Below are 24,873 nucleotides of genomic sequence, written 5' to 3' on the forward strand. Positions count from 1 at the left end.
AAGGAACAGCATACAGAAGTTTGTATTTGACAAAATACTGGTTTTCTGATCAAAGAAAAGAGGATTTCTTTAGTCTCAGGTGTGACAGAGTGGCTTTCATGGCTTTGACTCTGCTGGCTATCAAAGCAGATACCAGTTCTCTGACGCAAGCCCAAAGAAAGCAAGGCACTCACCATCACATCCTTTTGTTTAAATGAGATGAATGGAAAATTTCCTGTCAACTTTGATAAATTGCCCTTCTTTTCATGTCTTGGATGAAATTTCGCTTTCACCTTCAAACTCATTTCAAATAGCTTCTCTTGCAATCTTCAGTCTGAAATCTTTCCTTAATGGCCAATCTCTTATCAAGTGGTTGCAAAAACAGTGTAATTATATTTTTTTAAGGATAGTCTTGGATGTTTTTTTAAGACTAGTGCAGTGAACCTTGTTGGACTGTCAGTGTTCAGTGGGTTATCGGACTTCTCTGTCTTTACAGCACATTAATAATGATCACATTCATGGTGAGAAGAAAGAGTTTGTGTGTCGCTGGGAGGAGTGTTCACGAGAACAGAAGCCTTTCAAAGCCCAGTATATGCTGGTGGTGCACATGCGGCGACACACAGGAGAGAAACCACACAAATGCACAGTAAGTTACTGACTGATGCTTTACAGATCTCTGTGTATACACTTTGTCTGTTTCCTTCTCCTTCCACAAACACTAGTAACTTATCCTAGCCAAACAAATAAGGACATTTTGCTGTAGATTATGAAAGTAGGCCTAAAAGTCATCAAAAATTCTATAAAACACCACTTCTCATTCCTTGAGCATTATTGTACTTGCTGGCTCTTGGTGTGTTCTCAGCTCTTTCAAACAGATCTGTATTTTGTGTCATTAACGGATCTCTCATTAATACAAATGTACACAGATTTCAGCTTCAAACTGCATTTTATGACTCGAGATCCCATTAAAAATAGTATGACTCCTGCAAGGACTTCACAGTGCTGATTGACAGCATGGAGATGTAATTAAAGTCTGAAGAAAAGACATGGCCATGGGTCCTTATTAAGACTCACTGCTGATGCATCCCACACACATCCCCACTAGACTGTATCCAACTCCAGAATATAGAAATAGAGGGAATTTGAGCTTTCATGTCCACTTTTTAGCTGATCTAATTTGGTCTTTATGCACTTCCATGCGTAATTACTGTATCTGAGCTAAGCCAGCACTGAAAATTCTTAGTTATAACAAATAATAATGTCCAGAGAAACAGAGCATGAAGGATCAATCCAGATGATCCATTTTGACATGCACGGGTGATATGTACTATGAAAAAACTATCAGACCTGTCCAGCAAAGATAGGCTGATGTGTGGCTCCCTCTGTGTCTGTCTGTCTGTCTTGCTATCTCTCACTCTTTCTCTCTCTCTCTCTCTCTCTCACTCTCCCTTGTAGTTTGAGGGCTGCTCAAAGGCTTACTCTCGACTGGAAAATCTGAAGACCCACTTGAGGTCTCACACAGGGGAGAAGCCTTATGTGTGTGAGCATGAGGGCTGCAATAAGGCCTTTTCCAACGCCTCAGACCGGGCCAAGCACCAGAACCGCACACATTCCAATGAGGTACTGCACTTATGTTTCTTAAAAATGGTGTCCATAGATGTAAAATATAGGTGTTAAGCATGCATTGGGCCTCTAAAAATGGTCGACTTTACTGACAAACTAAGTCTCTTGAGATGGAGTATTAATGTTATGAGGAAAGCATTAACATTATGAGAATTCCTCCTGAAATGTGCATGAAAAGAAGAGTAGAGCATTCTTCCAAACTCAGTATTTGAGTATGTCTTTACATCTGGAATTTCCAGCACAAAAAAAAACATTTCATGACAGGGCTTTTAAATGAATGACAAATGTTAAGATTTTTTTCAAATGAAGCCTTTTGTTTAAATTGCATATTTGAACATGATAGATTGCAGCCTCTTACACACATCCAGTGATATATCTTACATATCTCTATAGATACACTAATAGAACATGTCATTGTCCTGCCTGCAGAAACCATATGTGTGCAAGATCCCAGGATGCACAAAGCGATACACAGATCCCAGTTCTCTCAGGAAGCATGTAAAAACAGTTCATGGGCCAGAGGCTCATGTCACAAAGAAGCAGCGTGCTGATGCCCCTAACAGACCCCAAGCCCCTAAAGGGAATGGGGAGAGTGAGGCTAGCACCAAGCAGGGTGGACGGGGATCAGATGGGTCTCTGGAGGCCAACAGCACCACCAGAGGTGCGGAGGACTGCCTGAAGGTCAAATCTGTTAAGACAGAGAATTCAATGGTAAGAGAACAGTTTGTCCTCTGGGGTATACATAATACTGAGCGTATTTCACAGTTCAACTGGTAGTAAAGTAATTACTAATGCACTAACTTTGGCACTTTATGTTCTAACCTCCTTCTTTAACAATCCCATCTCGTTAATGCTTGAATGTTTCTCTTGCTTTGTACTTTTCCTATGGACAGACTTTGCTAAGGTGAGAAAAACCCTCTGCTGTGTCTGTGCTACATGATACTGCATGTTACACCAGTGCACTACCAGTCATTACCTCGTCAACACATTTTATTGTTGTTGTTATGTGCTGAGTAAAATCAATATTACTACACCATTATTATGTATGACTTGAAGTGTAATTAATATGTATAATATAGACAAAACACAACTCTAACTTTCGACTAACCTGGGAACGTCCATCTCATCTCACCTTATAAAGTTATGTTGTTCTATGTCTGAAGGACCCGTCAGAAGTCTGTGTACTGAATGACATGTCATTATCAGATTGGACTGCGACTGATCAGCGTGTGTTGGTTAAATGTTCCCATGATAACACGGTAGTTAAGATGTACATTTTAGTTCATTTTTCAACAGAATTCATTTACAAGACTGGTCAGTTCAGCTGTGCAGCATGAAATACACAGGAAGCCTTGGTGACTACACAGAGCAAGAATTGTGGACTGACATAGTTGGGTCATTTCATCATTCAAAGGGTGATGACATGGCTCATGCTGTGCTGACTTACAGTGGATTTGGGGGAATTTTTCATTAGGAAAGTGTTGCAAAAAGTCCACGTTGTTAGATGGTCTATATAATTGCTCCGTTGTTATCTGTTGTGGTGGATATGCGGTGTGATGCAGTGCAGTGCAGTAAGACAGTTTTTATCAGCCTTTGTGTTTAAAAACCTTTCGTCAGATGTCAATCTTGTGGATGGAGTCAGGCCTTGGAGTTCAAACATAGTTTGTTCTTGAACAGAGACTGATATTGTTTAGTGAAACTGACATTTTTTTTACTCTTACTGCCACTGCCTAGATGTATCAGTCCAGCCCTGGTGGTCACTCATCATGTAGTAGCGAACCATCACCACTTGGCAGTGCCACCAACAATGACAGCGGAGTAGAGATGGCTATTCACAGCGGGGGCAGTTTGGGGGACCTGAGTGCTTTGGATGACCCCCCTGTGGTGGACTCCACTGGCTCACCAGGGACCACGTTAGGAGTAGGCCTCCAACTACGTAAAAACAGGGGGACCCTTCTACAGTTGGACCACCTCAAGAAAGAAAAATTGAAGACTGTGAGAGACTCATGTTCCTGGGCTAATTCCATTCCTCAAGTCCAAAATACCAAGCTGCCTCCCATTCCAGCTGTTGGTGAGTAACATGAAAAAATAGGCCAATTCAAATAAATTTACATTTATTCATTTTGCAAACACTTTTACCCAAAGTAGTTTCCAAGACAGGCACAATACAAACCAAGCATGTAGCCATTAAGGAGATGTTTGTTGCATAAGTGCCACTGCTAAGTTCAGTATTAAACCAGATACAAATTTGAGAGTGTTTAAGAAAAATAAAAGAGTGGACTACAAGTGGGTCAAAAGCCCCCATGATGTAAACTATTGAGTACCAAAAAAGCATCACAAAATAAGTGCTGGGCAGTGCTAGTCATAGAGGGAAGGAAATCTATGTCATAAAACTGAGTGCACACAGGAAAGTATAAGCATCAGCTTAGATTTCTAGTAATTGTAAGTGATTGCCATGAAATATACATTATAGAACAATGAGTAATACATTCGAACATTCAAGCCATTAACTCAGTAAGTAGGGGCTGAGTATAGAAGATCAGATTAGTTTGTGGCTGTGGAGGAAAGGGTTTCACAAAAAAGGCGAGGGACTCAGAGCAAAGTTGTCCATTGTTTGAAACTTTTCTATTTCTTGTAGGGTCATTGCTGGAGAGTTCAAGTTTGGCCCCCCCAGGTGCTGGGCTGTCTGGGCAACGCCTTGGTGATCCTTGTGAGATGACTGTTTTGAGTCAACTAAAAGAGCGCAGGGATAGCACCACAAGCACTGTTAGCTCAGCTTACACTCTCAGCCGAAGGTCCTCAGGCATCTCCCCCTGCTATTCCAGCCGCCGCTCCAGTGAGACTTCACAGTTTGGCGGTCGCCACAACAATGTCAGCTCAGCCGACTCATACGACCCTATCTCCACTGACTTGTCTCGAAGGTCCAGTGAAGCCAGCCAGTGTGGTGGTGGTGGAGGTGGGCTCCCTAGCTTGCTCAGTCTCACCCCTGCTCAACACTACCGTCTGAAGGCTAAATATGCTGCTGCCACAGGTGGGGCTCCACCAACACCTCTGCCCAACATGGACCGAATGAGCCTCAAGACCAGGATGGCCCTGTATGGTGACTCTCAGGAGAGTTCTTCCCATATGTTTCATGCCCCTGCTGCAGCTACATCAAGACGCTGCAGCGATATAAACTATGGTGCTCCTGGCATGATGCCTCATGAAGTCCCAGGCAATCTCCCAAGACGGGCAAGTGATCCTGTCCGTCGTCAAACGCTGGATCCTCTCTCTCTGCCAAGAGTCCAGCGCTATAACAGCGTGAGCAACATGAACTTTTCACGTTTACCTGCAGCTGAACGCCGTGGTCTGACCCTTCAAAGCAGTACCTGGTCTGATGGCAGCTTGCATCGTCAACCCTTCATCCAAAGGCCACCAAGCATCTCAGAGAATGTTGTCATGGAAAATATGGCCATTGATGGAGTTCAACAGGTGGAGGATGATATAGTGCTTCCAGATGATGTTGTGCAGTACCTCAGGTCTCAGAATGTTGGCATGACTCAGGACACAGGAGTGGCTTACAATAATGGCCTGTCACAAGATTTCCATGGCAACATGACCTCACAACAACAGCAACAATTTTATGGACAGCAACGTATGGCAACAGTAGATGAAAACATGAACCTCTCTGCACAGTCACTGCCCCCATGCCAAATGAGCCCAGGATCCCAGCAACAATTCCCAGGCTCACCCAGCATGAATAAGAACAACATGCCAGTACAGTGGAACGAAGTCAGCTCAGGTACAGTGGATAGCACTGCAAGGCTTCCAAAGCAGCAGCTCATCCGAGGGAACCTAGCTGTGGTCCAACAAAAGCAGAACTTTAGCCCTCACCAGGGATTTGGATCAAATCAACAGATTTTGCCAATGAGCCAGAATTTGGCTGCTCTACAGCAGGGTTTCTCACCAAGAAACACACAAAGGATGAACTCCATCCAGCATTACAGAGAACCATCTACAAATCAGAATCTCAGTGAGCAAGTAAACCCCCAGCAAGGTTATACCCAGGGCTTCAGTCCTAACAGTTTGTTAGGGAACACCAGCCTCCACCCCACATGCAATAGTATGGCTTTGCCAAATGGCAGAGCAATGACAATGCAAAACCAAGATATGCAGAACATGTCAAGCTTCTCTCACATGAACAATCTCAACCAGCACAGTTACATCCCTCCGTCACAGATGGGCAATCCGAATGGAGGTCGAGTTCTGATGCAACCAAGACCTCCAACCGAGCCCAAGCCCTCAAGCACACACCATACAGGGTCAAGCATGATTCAGCAAAATGTTTATTCTCTAAGCAACCTCAACTCTAATTTTAACACCTCAGAGGCCAGCCCAAAGAGACAAGGCTGCACTGGGCATCACAATAATGGAGATAACAATGCCACATACTATTCAGGTGAGATCCACATGTTGGACTCAAGTGTTGGCTATAACTTGCCCAAATCTCCCTGTACCAATCAGACTCCAAGTAATACAGTGGCTACCATGGCGTCACCAGGGGTCAATCATGTCACCAGCACAGTTGACTCATCTCAGGTGCTAGAGCATGCTCAAATTGACTTTGATGCCATGTTGGATGATGGAGACCACTCTAGCCTAATGTCTGGCACACTCAGCCCTGGCCTCCTGCAGAGCCTGTCCCAGAATTCCTCTCGACTGACTACCCCACGTAATTCTGTGACACTGGCCTCGGTACCAGCAGGCATTGGCAACATGGCTATTGGTGATATGAGCTCTATGCTGACTGCCCTTGCAGAGGAGAGTAAATTTTTGAACATGATGGCTTAATGATGCATTGATGTTCAAGATTCAAACCTTAAGGAACTGATGTTTCGGGATGTTATGCTAGTAGTGCTTTTGAACTCGCCCAAATTACATAATGAAAGCAATTCTGATTAGTAATGGAGGGTTTGTTTCGAAAAGTGTTATATGTCACACCTAAATCTGTCACGTGAGGAAAAAAAATTGTATATTCAAAATAATAGTCTTTACTGAATAAGGCACTGATTTTTGCCACGGCAGAGTGGAATTGGGTTCATTTCAGGACAGTCTTGTGAAAGTCGTGTATTTAAACCATTGTTCACATCATAGTGTGCATTTAAACTGTTTGAATAACATATGATAAAGACCTTAAGATGTTGTTTATCCATCAAGCCATATCAAGCCATATGACGAAGCATTGAAATATAGACCAGGGTATGATTGCTAAACCACAACTCAGTATCTGTTGGTTTTCTTTTTTCAATCAGCATTGTATAGAGAGTGGTTTACTAAGTGCCTTGCAAAACAGAACAAAAGGAAGCATTCAAACTTTTCAAATGATATGTAATTATGTTACTAAGTATAAGACATTTGGATTTTTACTTTTATTTTCCTTATATGTTCTTGTTTGTAGAAACTGTATGCTGTATGGTACATGCTTTAAATTATATTAATGACTGACTTCAGCAAGCAATTTTTTATTGTACATTGCTATGTTGTGCCCTTTTGTAACTTCCAGGGGACATAAGAGGTACTGGTGGAATAGAGATGGAGGATTTCAGTGATATTATTGGCTATCCTCCAAGTGCCCTCCATGAACAGTGGATCTCAGTGGATCCAGCCCATCAGGTTGTGTGATTGAAAAGGACAGTGACACCTCAGCCTCCTGATGACTGTCAATCGTCCCGTCCCTAAAGATGTCTTTAAAGGAATATGCAAGTACTCCATGTATACCTAGTGGAGATCACAGTATAATTAGCAGGTTCGTCACCCACTTGAGTTGGTGATGGTCCACAGGGACTAATAAAAATAAATTCTGCCTTTGCATCGGCACAGGAGAAACCCCACCAAGGACAAAATGATAGCACAAAGTCTCCTTTTTTTATTGTTTGAATTAAAGCAGCTTTTTGTACTCCACCGTCCACTTTATTGAGCTCAGTGTGTGCATAGCTTTTGTACATTTAAAATATAGTATTGTGAGTTTTTCTGTTTAAACAATGGTCTGCGTTGTTTGTCTTTTGAAGTCACATAGTCAACTCCCCACAGAGTCCATAACAGCTAGCATCATTATTTAAAATCTCCAGCACGTTCTAACGATTTCTTGAAAAATAAGAAAAATGGCCTTGTCAAATAACAAGCTTGATTTTGATTCATTCTGATATAAAATGTTGTGAGCATATCTCAGTCAGGTGAGATATTTGTCTTTGTTTTCATTTTACAAGTTATCATTCATTTTAAAAGCTGCCACTGCCTAGTGAAAATGCCCTAAGGAAATTCCTCTCCATATGATGTTTACACACAGTCTTTTCTGTTGGTTTCTTACATTCATAAATCACACTGATAAAATGTTAACTTGTCTATTTACAACCCATGAGCACTTAAGATCTTCTATAGTAAATGAGCCATGTATTTGTGTATGTGCTCTCATGGTGCTTGTAGGGGCACACATCTGAAAACTCAGGCAAAAAAGGATACTTTGAAAACACAAAATGCATACTGAGCAGTTTCTAAAGTTAGCAAGTATGTTGTCCAGAATTAACAGTGGCAGGAAGGGCCCTTAGGAAATGGTTGCAGGAACCACATAAAACACACCACTTGAACAAGAGGGAAAGAGAGTGATAGAGAGGGGCCTTGGGACCAAAAGAGAAGTGTAAAGCTAGAGGGTTACAGATGATTTTACTCTAACAGTAAATTTTGCTCATTTGATCTGGATCCTGCTGATTGCTTTTGCCACTGGAATTCTGTATTCTCTCAGAGAAAAGACAGAGAAAAAATAGCCCCAGGGTAAGAAATCTCAGTAGTGCTGAGAACAAGAGGTTAGCACAGGAGCGGTGCTGATTAAAAAAACGGACAAGGCAGCGCTTATGCAATCATACAAATGGATCGAGAGATAAAGTCTCAATACAACATGACACAGAGAGAACATACAGAAATGTTTCAGTCACTCAAACTGTGCATTGTGGGCCAAAGGAGTATGAAGGTGCAGCCTGGCAGATAGGTCCTTATCAGCAACATAGTACAGCAATTATGTAGAACAAGTTGGGCACCTCATCAGAGGAGTATGCTTTAAAACAAAGGAAGTCATCATCCTCAGAGCATGGCTCATGCAGCTGTCCTCTCTCTAGCAGAAAGTGGACAGCTGGATGAGGGCAGCTGTCAGCTGATGAGACCAGACACTTGAATACATGGTCACTAGGCCAGCTGTTCACACAAGACCAAAAGGCCTTATACATGCACTCCAACAGTTTCTGCTATTATTAGTCATGAAAATAATATATAAACAACATATATTGTTTAACCTGTTAAAAAAAAAATTCAAATGTGAAAACAAAGGCCTTTTGAGAATAGGCAAATGTCATGTTTTGCGACCAAAGTCCATTTCAATAGAACCATGTTTTGCGACCAAAGTCCAGAAGCAGGCTCTGTATCTTTTCCCTTCTATTGAAAGTTTAGTTACTAAAACAGAGAAATTTGTACAAAAATCACTATAGTTACATGATGATTTCATCAAATGAGTGCACTCCAAAGCCTGATGTTTTTCCGTGTCAGTTTGCACTGAAGCATCCTTTCAAGCAATTTTGCTCAGGTCTAAGATCCTCTGTGTTGAGAATATTTTGTACTAAGTAACTCAAATGAATTCAGCTGGAGGTAAACAGTAGGCCATTGTTGTGAGATGGCATGTTTGGCTGTGCATGTAATATTGTCATTGAGGACCTGTTCAGTAACTGAAGGCATAGAGAGAACTTTGTGACTGCCCAAGAGATACTGCAACATCCTAGAATAAAGGGTGAGTTTTCTCCTGAAAAACCACGTTGTATGTCCTTTTTGGACCAAAAAGTAAATGAAGTAACATTTGATGAACCAAGACTTCTCTGTTTAGAGCATGTGTTGCACTTGGTCAAGTATTACAGCAAATATACAATTATCTCCAATACTAACAGTAATATTTATACTTTAGATGTTTTTACAAAATATGGAATTGCAGTATGATCACAGAACTTGTCACAAGTTTTTCTTAAAATCCTCCATCCCTTGTTTTTTTCTCTTTATTTCTGGAAGGATCTATGACGCACTATTTTACAATCATACAATTCATATCTCCATAACCAGGAGACTGTTTAAAAGTATAATGTACTGGTATAATATAATTTATAAAGTATAATATACAGGTCTGTGACAATTTGATAAGGTGATTAATTTGATCAAGTCCTATCTGATCTTATTCCCTTGCTCAGTTACTGGAACCTTTCAAAGCAGCACAACCCAGTTTTAATGGGCAGTGTTTTACTTGGGCCAAGATAAAGCACAAAGAAGAACCCTTCTCCTAGGCAAGGAAATATTCTCTCCCTATGTTCATATAGAGAAGAGCTGCTTTTGAACCAAAAAAATCCCTACTTGAAGGGATACTCTCTGGCCACTGCATGGGTCAAGTATCCAGATCCTTAACTTTGAACTTTAACCTCCAACATCCTTTACCACTGTGAGGAAAATAATTTGTGCTGTCCAAATAAGGCTCTTTTGGGCCTGCTCTATTTTTGGCAACAATTGTTTATTGATAGAGATCTTGACATCTCTTCTTGGTTCATTTATATATTAGTACACATTATGTATTATGCATAGTATGTGATACTAGAACAGTAAATATAATAGTACTGCAGTTATGGGTCTGTGGTGGGTAACTTCCCACACATGACAGGAGGCACTATTTTTTCAGTATTATGAGACATTAGAATAGCAGACGCTTTTATCCAAAACGGCTTACGAGTGAGGCAACATACACTATAAGCATGTAGCCATTAAGGAGCTGACACTGGCATAAGTGCCAATGGTGTAAGTACCAAGTTCAGCCACTAACCAGATACAAATGCAAGAATAGTTGAAGGACTTAAAAGAGCAAACTACACACCAAGACAAGTAGAAACAGTACAGCAGGCTACAAAAATGCAAAAGAAAAGGCTATTGGTTTGGGGGATGAAGTAGTGCTAACAGTTGGGATGCTATGAAGATGCTACAATAACAACGAAGCTGATCTGTTGCACCATAATCTAAAGTTATAAAGTACCATTTGAAATACGGTATCTCCGAAGTAAGGGCTGAGTAATACCCGCCATCGAGTGTCAAGAAATCTACATCATAATAAGTAAATGGACAAAGGTCAGCATAAGCATCAGCAGAGAGTACTTACATGGGAGTGCCAAGTAGTGTATATCATAGACAGACCAGTAATTTGCTAGAAATCAGATCATTTGATCTACCAGCCAGTAGGTAAGGAGTCGAGTGTAAGGGTTAGTTTGTAGATGTGGGTGTAAGATTATTGGGGAAGAGATGAGTCTTAAAGTGTTTCTTGAAGGATGGATGGGACTATGTAGATCAGATGAAACTGGGCACTTCATTCTACCATCAAGCAACTACACATGAAAAGAGACTCACTTGTGCGATCACCAAACAACCTTTCCTCACAGGCCGTGGATGGGATGAAACATTGGTGCTAATGACTTTTGCTATTATTTAAGTATATCAGGATTTGTGTAATCTCTAATTCTTTAGGAAATACACAAATACACTTATAAATCAAACTGACAACTGCCCACAGTGGCCATGCTGGAAAAGCACTGCTGAGGAATTATTTTCTATATTTTTCATTGAATTATACATTACATTACATATATTACACTATGTTAAAGAAAATAGCACAATGAAAATGGAAATCGGAAAGCTAGTCTAAGTCTTTTTAATTACGTACTATACTTTGTAGTATACTACGTAATTAAAACCTGGGGCCTTAAAGTCCACAGTTACTCTGAGAGTTACCTCCTATTATTTCTTAAGGGCATTATGATCTTTACATAAAAATATATTTAACATCCTGGAAGAATTATTGTAAAATCTGCAACGTAAATTTGTATTAAAGGCTCGTTCTATAACACTGAAAGAAAAAGAACAATGCGTAGAAGTATAGCTACATATGTATATTAAAAACTAAATAAAACATTACACAAACAGAATACATCATGATGTACTCTACATCATAACTGATCATTCGGAACTGGCTATTGTTGGAAAGACACAAAACTGCTCTGTGAGGTCTGAGTCAGACAACAGGGTAACTATATGCATCTCACAGGTATCATATAATACTGCTGTCTCTTGGGACAGGAAACAGGAAGAGATCCTGACAGAGTAAGAAAGAGAGCAAACAGAACAAAATGTCCCTTGTTTTCCTCTCTATACTGTGTAACATTTTACAAACAGCACCTCTTGTCAGACCGTCTGTAAGAGATGAATGAGCTAGTCAGACGTTTTCTTACTAATAAAGCAGTGCTTCACTCATACCATACCAAGCAATATTTCTTAACTTTCCTAATTTACAATAATATTTTTTCTGTCTCCACATACTCTGTTTCTGCTGATCTAATATGAGGTAAAGATATTTGGGTTTGTATCATGTAGATAGCAGAAGTTTACTGCAACTTGCCACAAAAACAAGGATTGGGCTGTGTCTTTCAACTTATAACCTGAAATGTTCACTGGACTGTTTCAGCAACATGTTGAAGAAATGCTCAAAGGCTACACAGTATTGACTAGACATTGGTGCTTGGTGCGGGAACTTGTTCTATCACAGAAGCCCATTTTTAAAGCTTTATCTCAAATACAAGACATCAAGACTTAAGAGATTTTACACCCACTAGGAGAAACCTCAATCTATTTAAAAATTAACAGACTTCAGAAAATCCAGCCAGCCTATTTTATATGCAATCTTCTCCCAACAGTTTTTTATTCTTATCGCCTGAGGTGTCTTGAGAATGTTTCTTCTATTGATATTTAATTTAATAACCTAAATGTACAGTCAAGTAAGCTACCGCAGAGAAAGCTAAACAGCTGTTTTATCTTGCTCCAAACCCAAACCCTATACTCCAACAAAGTTAGCAGAGAATCATGTTGCATGTTGCTCATGGTCTAATTAATCCAGCCACATTCTACAACACCAAGTCTCACGTTTACAAGAGAATTTTTGGAGATGTTGCAAAACACACAAACATTACTGTATTTGTATGACTATATTACTTACGATCTTCCATGCTCTCATTAAACAGCATAATTCCAGAGCTAAGGCAATACAACATGTGATGTGTGCGGTGTACAAGTAGCATTTACAGATTGAAAATATAGCCTCATAAAATTAAAATGAGGACAGAGAGGTTTGGTCCCATGGATGCTGAACTATCAGTATTATTGAATAATCAAGCTGTAAATATTCATGATGTGATCCTATGCAAAGCAGCACCTGTCATGTAGTACAATTCCATCTGTTTCAGAGACTTTGTCACCCCCATTGCCTTGTAGTTCTCTGATTATAAATATGTGTGACATCCATTCGTAAGTCTTTGATAAAACTACGATGAAAACGCAATCATCTGAAAATTGATCCGTTCTAAGGAGGGTGCTAGATCATCAGTAAAATTTCATTTGTTGTAATTACTACTCCTCTCTTAATCATAATGCATTCATATTTTGCTGTATACATCATATAAAGTATGCATATTGTATTAATCTTTATTCTATTTAAAAACAAAAGGTGACAAAATTGTATTTCTCATTCCGCCAATTTTTTTGCCCACAATCAGCTCATCAGAAGTGTATCCTTCTTGTTAGAAGGTGAGGAAAACTGCTCTCAGTGGCTTATTTTATATGTTTAAACCAGCAACATAAAGGCTTCTGAGACTTAACAAAGACACAGGCCGGGTCCTTCATCCAGATTCGTGATCCATTATCACCTACATACAGAATCAATATGGAAGGTGATGTATGATGAGATTGGATCACATCAGTTTTTCTGACTTCTGCCCCAGGATCAGTGTCCATTAGCAAACAAACTGCCCAGAATAGAGCCCTATTCTCACTGGGGATGATTAAAAGACGCTCTCCATATCCTAAGCCAGAGACAGATACAGTATCTTGGCTACAAAATCACCAAAGTCCCAGCGGTTTACTGAAACATGGGACCATAATAACAAACATCTCAGTGCAGTCTGTCCTCTCAAGAGGTTGGAAGGAAAAAATACTGATTCCCATTTTAGTGTAATTTATGGACAGTGCTAAACCTCACACCGATAACTTGGCTTTTAGCACTCAGAATGTGTCAAACCACTCCATTTTGGGTGGGAAAGCACTCTCATGCAATTCTTGACATAAAGGAGAAACCAGGAGATGAGGAGAAAGTTTTGACCTACAACCCCTCTGAAGAGTACTTTCGTTTCCAGACCCTATGGCTGCTAGATAGTTGTGCGGAAGCTTAACGTCTTCTCTTCTTCTCTAATAGTTAGGAAGAGGAACAAGCGTCAATGGAGATGTAAACTTTAAAGACACAGAGTAGCATTTTTCATATATTTTATGTTGTTGGTTTGATAAGGTATAAACTAAATTAAATACTGATTTGATTCTGAATTAAACACTGATTCAAGTCTAAGGACTTATCGACCTGTAAAAATACACTGATAATTCACATATTTCTAATGATTAGGGTGAGTCCCCTTTCTAGCTCTGAACTTGCAGCAGTGCAACATTGTGGAGAGGGTGTCCTGAAAGTCATATATATGACAAGGCAAAATACCAACTGTAAGAGCCAGTACAACAGATAATAACCAATACAACATTCTACTTAGATTAACATTTTCTCAGGGACGGTACTATAACTTCATTTTACTGTAGGTTAGTACAAAAATATTTTATTAGGAAGTCAGTGAAATCATTGTTTTCGGGAGGGATTTCCCTTGAAAATATGAAAGAATGATGTTTAACAAAACTTGTAAATAAAGTGGAGGTGGTTCAGGGTTTTTTTTTCAAGAGGTTGACTGACACTTAGCTGAATGAGCATTCAGACACTGCACAGAAGCATTGCAGTAAATGTGCCGTGACCCTCTCATTTTTTTTTCTTGAAATTAATGTTGAGTAAGGTTTGAAAACTGCTCAAATTCATGTTCATTAAAGATTTTTTGCTTTTCATTTTACTCCTTCTTACATAAAGGTACAGATATTTCTACATTAAAACACATTTTTATGTCTAGCCAGTTTCCAGGCAATACACCTTCGTAAACAATGAATATTTTTGTCTTGAAATAATAATGATACAGCTCGGTCTGCATTTTGAAAGAAAGAAACTCAAAAATGCAAATGACATATACATATCCATTAAATACAGATTGTCTTAATCTTTCTTAAATATACATATCTGTATACAGTAGTCTTGATGTGTTCATGTGAGCTATAACAACTACCTAATCTGAGTAAACTCTATGTGTAAACTGAAAGTGCATTTACCAAAGTTTGAGAATTTCAAAGTTCATAGCTGTCAAGTAACATTAGGCCAGAATGTAATGTACAAAGTATCTTTGCGAATATGCTCATAGCTGAGGCAAGCAAAGGTTGCTATAGTGACTGACTAGTAAGTAGTGGTGTAGTGGCACTCTTTCTACAACTACATTATTCTTTCCTGCTGTCTTATAATCCAGTCCATCTGATATCCCCTGTCTGACAGCCAGCTCCTCTTTCCTTCTACCCTCACAGGGCCCAATCCAAAAGCTGACAAGGGTAAGTATGTTCATTAGAGGGCTGGGATCTTGGAAATCATTTTCCCGGGTTGTCTTTTTTTAAGTGTAGTGTTTGAACAAAGTCTCTCGGGGAGAGAGATTCTCTGGTGTAGAGCCAGCACAAAGGGGAAAAAAGCTTTGAAAAAATGGGGTTACAAGTAATGGGAATCTTCCTTTAAACGTGATCCAGCAGAGGAACAGAAGAATGTGAGGAATGCAAAAAGAGAGAAAAAACTCGTGCATGCTTCTCCCTCTCTTTCCCCAGTGGTCACTGTTTCATTTAAAAAAAAAAAACCTTGGGTAAGTAAAATTCAAAAGCATGACATGAAGTAAAGATAAAAATGTTCAAGATACTGAGCCTCAGCAAACACATTAAATACATTGTAACTCTACATGGTTTATCAGTGATTATGCTGAATAATTAAATATCTCAAGCTTTATCTTGCAGTGGGCAGCTTTGTGGTGCTGTCAACATAGATAGCGAAGAGAACTTGGCATCAGTGGTATTCCAAACAAGTTCAGACATGTGAAATAAAAACAATATGTAATTATCAATTCTTTCTTCCTTCCCATGAACATGCATCTGATGGATGTGATTTATGGCGCATACTGTAAGATTACAAGTCATGTTAAAAGAATTTTAAAAATGTGCGAAAAAAAAAAAGATAAAGAAAAAGAAAAAAACTTTGCTGGTACAGACTGAAATCTGTCATTTTCATTTTCCTCCATTTGTTCACATCTATAGAAATATATCCAAAATCCTTCTCAGATCTCTTATTTTAGCCATATTCATTCCATATAGGAACAGAGAGATAACATACAACAACAAAGCACATAGAAAAAAAAGGCTTGTACATAAAAAAAATAGCAAGTAATAATTTTAAACAGATGTGTGTTAGACTTGGCAGGACCATGCTTGTGTTAAATATAGAAATTTCATTGAAAAACAAGTGGTATGGGATTGACTGCTGACCAGCATGGCCATTTTGGGTCTTTCTAATGACCTGAGAGGTCAGAGGGGCCAGCGGAGTAAAAGCACATCAGAGGGAGTGTGGAGCCAGCAGTCAAGACAAGGCTCATAAATCTGCCATACACCCAGAGGAAGCCATCTTTTATTTTCCCCTTTCAATTAAAACACAATCACAATCCACACATTGTGTGTCAGCCCATTCATAAAGGTTAGAATTCATAAATGGGTGGAAGGGCAGGCGAGGGTTAGTGAGGTTCTGCTTTATGTTCGAGTTGCAACGGTGCTTTGTGACTAACACAACCGGAAGACCTTTAAGTAACACAATGGCCTTACAGCGGTTCTTTCTTTTACCACCCTTAAATAGTTAACTGGTGGCAAACAGCCTGTTTGGAAGAATTGTTGTCTGAAACACAGAGATTAATTGAACTGTTCATAGCTATGTAATAGAAAACAGCTCTTAAGAGTCAGAGGTATAAATGATCATTTTTGAGGTGCCTGCTACTAAACTGCTGTGTCCTCTCACTGCATCAAATGCTGAAACAGCCATCTTGTCATTTTGGCCAAAGTTACAGCAATGCAGATCAACCATCAATTGAAAAATGTTTCATTCAGAGCTTAATATCTGAACATCAAACAGAAGTTGGCAATTTATTGCAGCACTTTTTGATCACTCACAGTAAGGGCTTAGCCCAGGGAGAGATGTGTTTCTAATTCATGTTAAAGTTTAAACTGATAGAGAAAGAGTAGTTTTATACGAATGATCAAGGAAAACTTCATAGTTTGTCGATGGGACTAAAAATGAGCTTCATACGCTCTCTAGTGGTGAAATAACTGAAGAGAAAATTTGCAAATTTTCAGTGGCAGAGTGAGATGCAGAGATAGCTTCTGACAAAAATGAGTGTTTCCAGTGTCCAACTGGTCTAAACGCAGCTGATTTGACCACTGTTGTCACAGGAAAGTACAAATCAATTAAATGTCACATGTGATAGATGAAATATTGATTCACTGCAAGTTTTACTGTAACTTTATTTTGTCAACCTGTACCATCTTACACACCTCTAGCAACACATGACGATTCAGTTGCATATTCTCTCTTGTTCTTCCTTTTTTGGGTGTGATTTGTTGACAGGCAAAGCTGCTTGCTCCATTACACTGACAAGTCCAGATGTGGAGAAACTGATTGGAATAGTTTGTCAGCTGACAGTTAGCCAGCACTCACCTTTTAGTAAACAATCCTGTAACTAGCTGAATATGTTTTTAGATTTTTAATAAGTACTGGACGAAGTTACAAAATTTAATTATGAGATGTCCTGCATAAAATTTCAATCAAGTTAGAGGTACAGAAGTTTCAAGACATCAAGTTGTTTTTCTCTAAATAAAGATCTGACTAAACTACTTGTGTGAGACATCACTGAACACTGCAATGAAACCCTCAGAGTAATGTAAAGTAAACTGAGTCAATAAAACCGAAACAGAAAGATGGCTTGATGCATTTAGATTAATATAACAGATGTAGTAGATTAATATAACAGATAGCGACAATAAGAAAATGGTGAATTTACAGTGCATTTCATTATTTTCTTAAGTATCGGAAGGTGCATGTTCATACAGTACTAAAACAGAGTGTACAATACAAATATAAAACATAGACAAGTCATTGTAACATCAGGATTCCCAGTGCATTCTTTAGCATAGCAAGGCATTTCTATTATGTCGCCATATAGAATAATACAAAGATGCTAAAAATATCTATTTCAGAGCTCAGTGCATTTGTAGTAAGTACATAAAGAACACCAGTCAAGCAAAAAAAACTCTTTTTTTTCATGAGGCCAAAATGATGTATATGCAAAAATAGCATGTTTGAATGTTTTGGTACATTCCACATATAACATTAGAACAAAGAGGATAAAACTGTGAACACTACAGATTATAAACAAATGGACCAGTTTTTTATGGCCACACTTCCTAAACCCAGCGGTATGTTTAATTATGACTCTAAAATTCAAAGAAAATGACAAGTATCAGTGCATAAACAGCATCCTTCAAAATTCTATGTCAAAGGCAACTGGGCCATTCATTGAGAATCCAATGAAGAATGACACTATTTTGCCTCTGTTTCCACTTAACTGGCTCTTAAACCTTGGGCTGACCTCAATCTTCAACTCTGGAATTGATGTGTTTGCCAAGATGAAATCTTCGGACACCTCTCCAGTGACTCTGCGAAGGAGCGCTTGAACTTTCAGATGCTTCCATATTTTTCCATTTTCCTGCTGACTTGGGATGTTCTGTCCTGTGCCAACGGCGTTCATGATGTCATTTTGGCAGATGAGCCGGGCATAGCCTGTCCTCTTCCCCAAGTAGAAATGCACAGTAGGCCTCTTCCCTTTGTACACTGATTTCATCTCATTTGAGAATGCACTCCTCATCTGCGATACAAAACTCCTTAATTTCTGAGACAGCCATACTGAATTAAGCTCTGGCCAAAGCAACACAACTGAAATGAAGTTCAATGCCAAGCTCTCACTGTGTGGGACAGGATTGCGAAGAACATCCATCAGTACTTTCAAAAGCTTACCAAAGGGCAAGATGAGGCGAGATCCAGGTTTAACACAACAAAGAATTACATTGGCATAGATCAAATTAACCATGTCCCTCACAGTATGTTGATGGATCTGCAGAATGCTGTGGTACTGCTGAACAATCCTTTCAACTTTTGATGCTGAGGCTTTGTTTGAAAGATATTCCAGCAATCCACTGTGGGTGTCAGCTTTGTTCATCTCTATGCACTGTCGAATTCTCTCTAAGTTCAGGGCTTGCTGGTACATATGTGTCAAGCCCCAGTTACTATGGAGCTCAGATTGATCCAGCTTGCAAAATAAGTTAGCATATTGCTGAAAGCACCTGAATAGCTCCTTCTTAATTCTTTCATCACGGATATCTTTTTGGTAGAAAAAGGGCTCAAGGTTGACATAAAAACAATCAAGGAAATCAAAATGTTTCTTCATGTTGTCTTTGAGATTGTACAGAAATTCCTCAACTTCCTTAAGTATCTGGTAGTATGATGCATGTATGTGTCTCACGGGGTCTTTTTTTGCCAAATCTTGTACTTTAAGTTTACCTGCAAGGAACTGACTAAGCCGATCAAGTTTGTTAGCATTAAATACTGGAATCTTTTCCAGGATGCCCATGACTATTATTCCCACTTGAATCTCCCCAAGACATCCAGCAGTATTATAAGGGGTATAGTCTCTTTTGCCTTGGTACCGGAGTAAAGATTCTTTTTTGGCAATTGCTTGTGTTTCTTTGAACGCATCTGTGGCGGAGACAGCCATTTTAAGATACTCTCTCAGTTTGTCAGGTTTTATGGGATCATTGTTGTCAGCTCCTATGGCATTTTTGAGCTCATGCTTGATAACCTGTGCAGATGTATCTGAAATATAAGAGTTATCTCTTGAGAGATCTTTTGCCTTCTTTGCCCAGTCTTTTGCCTCTCTGAAGTCTTTTTTCTTTAGGTAATGGTACCTTGAGAGAAGCTGAGACATTACAGCATCCTTTTCAAAGCGCTTGGCTGCATTGAATAGTACAGTTTCCTCAAAACCTGGAGTCTCTTTTGAGATTGCTTGGATAAGGGGTGAAAACTGAGAGTCTTCACCTTCAAGCGAGTAAAATCTCTTCACTAACATGTCGTGAACATTTCGTATGAGTGTGTCTTTCCCCTGAATGCATTCATAAAACATCTCATTTGTGAGAAGTAAGTTGGTAATCTCTGCTTTTGATATACTGTATGTAGTGCTAAGTTCTTCTAAACAATATTTTGCCATGCTTCGATGGATCAATCTCAGAGCCTCAAAGACCACCTCTGCCTCCACAGTGCACTGGGTCAACAGTGTAGAAAATTTCCCAAAGCCATCCTCAATCTTGCAGGATTGAGAATTTGGATTTGTTTGCATGCCAAGAAATTCTTCACACAGAGGTACTGACAGCTTTGCATTGTTGCTGTAGACAGCCAGGAGAACCATAACTGCAATAAGCTGTGCCTCCTTGTTTTTTAAATTGAAGCTCTTTAGGGTGTTTTTGACAACACCCCTTATGTACTCTTGTGAAAAGTTTTTCTTCATGATCATGAAACCATAGAATGTGTCAGCATTTTTGTAGATCTTCTCAATCTCCTCAAGCTTTTTCTGAAATAGCTTCTGTTCGGTTTCAGAGAGTTTATGTCCGATGAAAACCGTGTCTTCAGTTGTCTCAGTCTCAGTCACCCATGTTTCAGCCCTCATGCAGTTGAGTATAATGACTTCTGGACATTTTGAACCAATGTTCCTTTTCAGGACTTCTTTTTCTATATGTTGCTGCAGCTCGAACACAGCATCTGTTTCTTCAAAATCATCAATCATAAGTAACACAGGAGGTCGACTGGATTGCTCGGATGTCTCATGAGTTAACAGCTGAACAACCTGACTGGCTACATCCTTAGAATCCACTGTTCTATCTCTCAGAACAGCACAACGGAATTTGTCTTTAAACGTCCATAGGATATGCATTGCCAGAGTGGTGCCACCACATCCTGGAATATGGAGTATATTGAAGTGCACACAAGCTTGCCTCAAGGAGCACATCTCTGGGATAATGGTATCAATGATATAATCAAACTTGTCTCTTTTAATAAAGGGCATTGACCCTGGTTCTTCTGAGAAGTAGAAGTTCCACCAGGACACCTTCCCTCCTTTGTAAAAGTTTTCCTCCAACTGCATCTTATTCTCATTTCCTCCTTCACACTGGTTGACAAAGAATATTCAGTGCATCTAAGGTGCTTTCTACTTTCTTTGTTAGCAGTACCCTGCCACCACCTCCACAAGGCAAAAATCTGCTTGATCTGCGATTGCTGGACCACAAACTGAGGACGGTTCCATTGATTTCTGCAAAACTGAGCTCAGAGATACATCTCTGGGATATGTTGATTCCATAGCGAGCCTCTATAACATCCTTCCAGTAGGTGTAAGATCGTTCATTTTCACAGATACATAAGATTTGTCCAGTCCCTTTTAGTTCCTGCAAAAAAGTACCAAAGGTCTCAACCAAAGGATCTTTGTTGTCAATCACATCAGACAATAACAAAAAAACAACTAGGAATTTCTTATGGGGTAGCACATCCTTTCGGCACAAAAAGGAAATGACATCACGGACAGAAGATCCCTTCTCCATCAACCAGTCAACTCTGTGTGAAGGAGTTTCTCCATTTACTCCACCATTGCAGAAAACCCAGCTTGTGTTTCTTGTCAGCTTGAGCTTGCGTGCAATATCCTCAACTGCCTCTGTGATTTTATACTGCGCTGGGATATGGACATTGATTTTCTGATCTTGAAATAATGTGTTTAGACCATTTGTGTGAGATTCTGGGTCAAAGTCCAAAATGGCAGTCCAGTTCATTTCAAGAAGGAAAGCCAGGGAGTCTAGCTGCACTGGGTGTGATTTGTTGACTACCATTACATACCGCTCAAAATAGGATTTGTCCAAAGAGTGGGTACCTCCTGTTAACATTTCACAAAGTTTTGAACCCTGCACACTATTTTTGGCAACAGTAATGTGCTTCTCTTCAGCATTTTTCCTCTGTTGAGTCAACTGTGTCTTGTTGTATTTCTCATATTCACCTGAAGCTTTACTCTGAGCTGATTGTACAAGGAGATTCCTACTGCTGCTATTATCTCGAATATAAAAAAAAATCTCCTTTTCTTCTGCCTTGATTTGTTTTGATTTCCTCTTAGACTTCCTTGTGTCCACACTATACACATGAAAAAAGTCATCCCTACAGATCAAGGTGGATGGCTCTATGTCCACTTCTATCACATAGTTTTGTGAAGATGTCATATTGTGGTTGAGAACTTCCACAAATCGCGGTGGCTTGATACACTTCTTCGCTGTCTCAGTGTGCTTGTGTTCAAAATGACCTTCAATTGCTTTCGGGAGACTTTTAACAAAGGCTTCTTTGTCCTGAATACTAACTCCCAATATTTGCCCATGTTTATAATCTGGTAAGTCTCCCACCCCAAAATGAATGGTACCATTGGTCCGACTGTTCATGCAAGCTGCAGCAAATCGTATAGCTTCATCTGTGAATTTGCTCATTTTTTCCTCTTGGGTTGCATTTCCAAAATTGTTGTATGCTTTATATTCATGGCATGGCTCGATTAAGTCTAAAGCACCAGACTCTGTTACATCAAGTATGCTGTCTGCCTTGTATCTATAGGCATCATGAAAGCAATTGAAAGGGTATGGCTTGCACAGTCTACCAGGCTGACTGTCTGGGCTATACAGTTGCCGTGCTTTCTGTTTAACCAATTCATCCCTCTCATGGATAATCAGTTTTGCTGGGCCAAGCTTGATGCCCAAAGTTAGCAGCTCTGATTTCTCCAAAAGTTTAAGACTACGGCCATTAACATCTTGCTGATACAGAATCTCGGCACAGTCATTGTCTATATCATTTAGTTGGAGAATCCACTGTTTTACATGATCTGCGGTCCAATCCTTCATCTCACAAGGTAGTTCCAATGGGCTTGACAGCTTGTCTTCCCCATCGGTCTGGAAGCAGAGCATTAATTACTAATAATAGTTAATACTTTTCTTTTGGATTGAATAATTGATTAACTACACTGCAGTACATTTAACTGATTGCAAAATTTCTGATAAACAATCACAGGCCCTAATATGTGTTTAAAGACTGTGTATCTACTAAATCAAAATCAGGAGTTCAAACTTTTCCGTTGTTTAAACTCAAATATTTGCACAATGAGTATACAGTGAATAATGATGATTGACTGGCAGCTAATTCAAATGTTGTTTGATTCATGTCTCTGAAAACTAACTGATACACAGTCACTGAACTTTGATATGACCCAATCCAGCATAATGTGAAGTGTCAAACGAATATAATAATATTGTCAAAGATGTTCTCTCAGTTTCAGTAACATTGAAGGCTAAGCAAAGTGATAGTGAGTTTGAGGGACTGGATTCTTATTTTGCTTAATAACTAAATGTCCAGAACATGGACGGACAGAACATTTGGTAACTTTGGAGAAATGCTTCAGTATGTCAAATACTGTACCTCTGGGCTCCTTGACTCAGCCATTCTGAGAAATGTCCTTAGGAGTATTCACCTGTCAACCTGGGGGGAGATAAACAGGTTTGTTATAAAACATATCTACTGAAATGGAATAAAATGAAATGCAACGTAATTCTGAACTAAAAGAGCCTGCATTCAGTACTAAACAAGATGGCCTTTATTTGCTTAAATACTAAAACCTAGAAGAAGTATGCCTTATCTGGAGCTTCATGCTTCCATCAGAAAAGTCAAGATCCACTATGATGTTTCCACTGAGAAATGCTTAGTTTGTATGAAACGCCCACATATAAAATGGTGAATCATCTGTGAAACTGTTATTTCATATCAAAGATGGGCATGCAGGAAGCAGGAAGAATGAAGTGCATAACTTTGATTGAGCCTACCCCACTGTTCCGCACACCAAATGTTTCATAACGATAACAAGTGAGAAAGCAGCCAGCCACACCCCACCTAGAAGACTGATGAAAAAATGTAAAATAAATAAATCGATAAACAAATATAACTTCGAAAATTTAAAGCTACAAATAAGGACTACAGCTCCTTGAACTGGTATTCAAAAACATAACTGACAATGTCTGAGGACAAAAAACATTAAAAAGAAGAGGAAAGAAAAGGTCTTGTGGACTTTTCCTCAAAATGTTTTTGTGCCTCTTCAGATGAAACTTTTGAAATACTATAACTAGAAGTATTATAATATTGCAGAAGTTTCGTGTCATGCTAGTTGTTAACTTCCTATTTGAGCAGACGATGGAAAGTTGGATAGTTAACGTTTAGGGGCATGTTCATCCTTTTCTGTGCGACAGCAACACATTTTGAATATAACGTACTTGCACTTACCAGCTCTGCTGATTTCCTCTGATGACTTCTTCAGGGGAAAATCACCGGTTTTGGGATATGAGCAAAAGATATGTGGAGAATTCTTTCAGCACCGATCATCCGATCATAAATGATGAAGATAAGGAAGAGGAGAGAACATCATACCTCCCAAGAACTGATGTAAGAGGAATACGGGCTCTGAATGTGAAACTGCTGTTTGTACCAAATATTAAATTTTCAAGTGATTTTATTGGATTTCGTATATAAATGGGCGGTGCTTCTGCTATTAGAAATTTTGTTATTTTCTCGGGACCACGAAAATTGCAAGTACGTGTCCTTGCATGCTTTTCCGCAGTTAAATCATTCGTGAGTTTCGTTTCAGCCCTGCGAAGAGACAGAAATGAGAGTTATCTCACTAGGAAAATCAAAACGATGGTGATTAGGACATACAGTATTGGAACATGTATAAAAGCCTATTAACCAACAAACTTGAAAAGAAAGCGACTCAGGTAGATCACAAGCCCTGCTGTGTGTAATGTCACATAAATTCATTTTGATATTGTAAATGGCTAATCAAGGACGACAGTGTTTCGAGAAAGTTTGTGAGCCCATTAAAATGATCTGAGTAGGTTCCATATGATCAGATCTACATCTCAGTACAAATAAAAAACCATTGGAATGGATTAAACACAAAACAAGCAAAGAAAAAATATTTTTGTTTGTCTTTATTGGGCACACTGAACCGCTTGTTTTTGTTG

The 24,873-nt window shown here is 39.3% G+C and overlaps 2 protein-coding genes across 2 annotated transcripts in view; one reads left to right on the plus strand and one right to left on the minus strand.

The window, feature by feature from the left end:
• gli2a (GLI family zinc finger 2a) overlaps positions 1 to 6,432 on the plus strand; it is a 49,343-nt gene extending 42,911 nt beyond the window's left edge. Inside the window, exons 9-13 of the mRNA XM_030786735.1 lie at positions 476 to 625; positions 1,435 to 1,599; positions 2,032 to 2,313; positions 3,337 to 3,673; positions 4,241 to 6,432. Of these exons, the coding sequence (XP_030642595.1) occupies positions 476 to 625; positions 1,435 to 1,599; positions 2,032 to 2,313; positions 3,337 to 3,673; positions 4,241 to 6,432 (3,126 nt within the window). The remainder of the gene's footprint in view (positions 1 to 475; positions 626 to 1,434; positions 1,600 to 2,031; positions 2,314 to 3,336; positions 3,674 to 4,240) is intronic.
• Positions 6,433 to 18,224: 11,792 nt separating this feature from the next.
• Positions 18,225 to 22,773, minus strand: LOC115823512 (sterile alpha motif domain-containing protein 9-like). Its single transcript, XM_030787568.1, is given in 2 exon segments — positions 18,225 to 20,967; positions 20,969 to 22,773. Coding segments are annotated over 2 exon segments (4,548 nt in total).
• Positions 22,774 to 24,873: the final 2,100 nt, after the last annotated feature.

Source organism: Chanos chanos, chromosome 10 (assembly GCF_902362185.1).
Source record: "Chanos chanos chromosome 10, fChaCha1.1, whole genome shotgun sequence".
Taxonomy (NCBI): domain Eukaryota; kingdom Metazoa; phylum Chordata; class Actinopteri; order Gonorynchiformes; family Chanidae; genus Chanos; species Chanos chanos.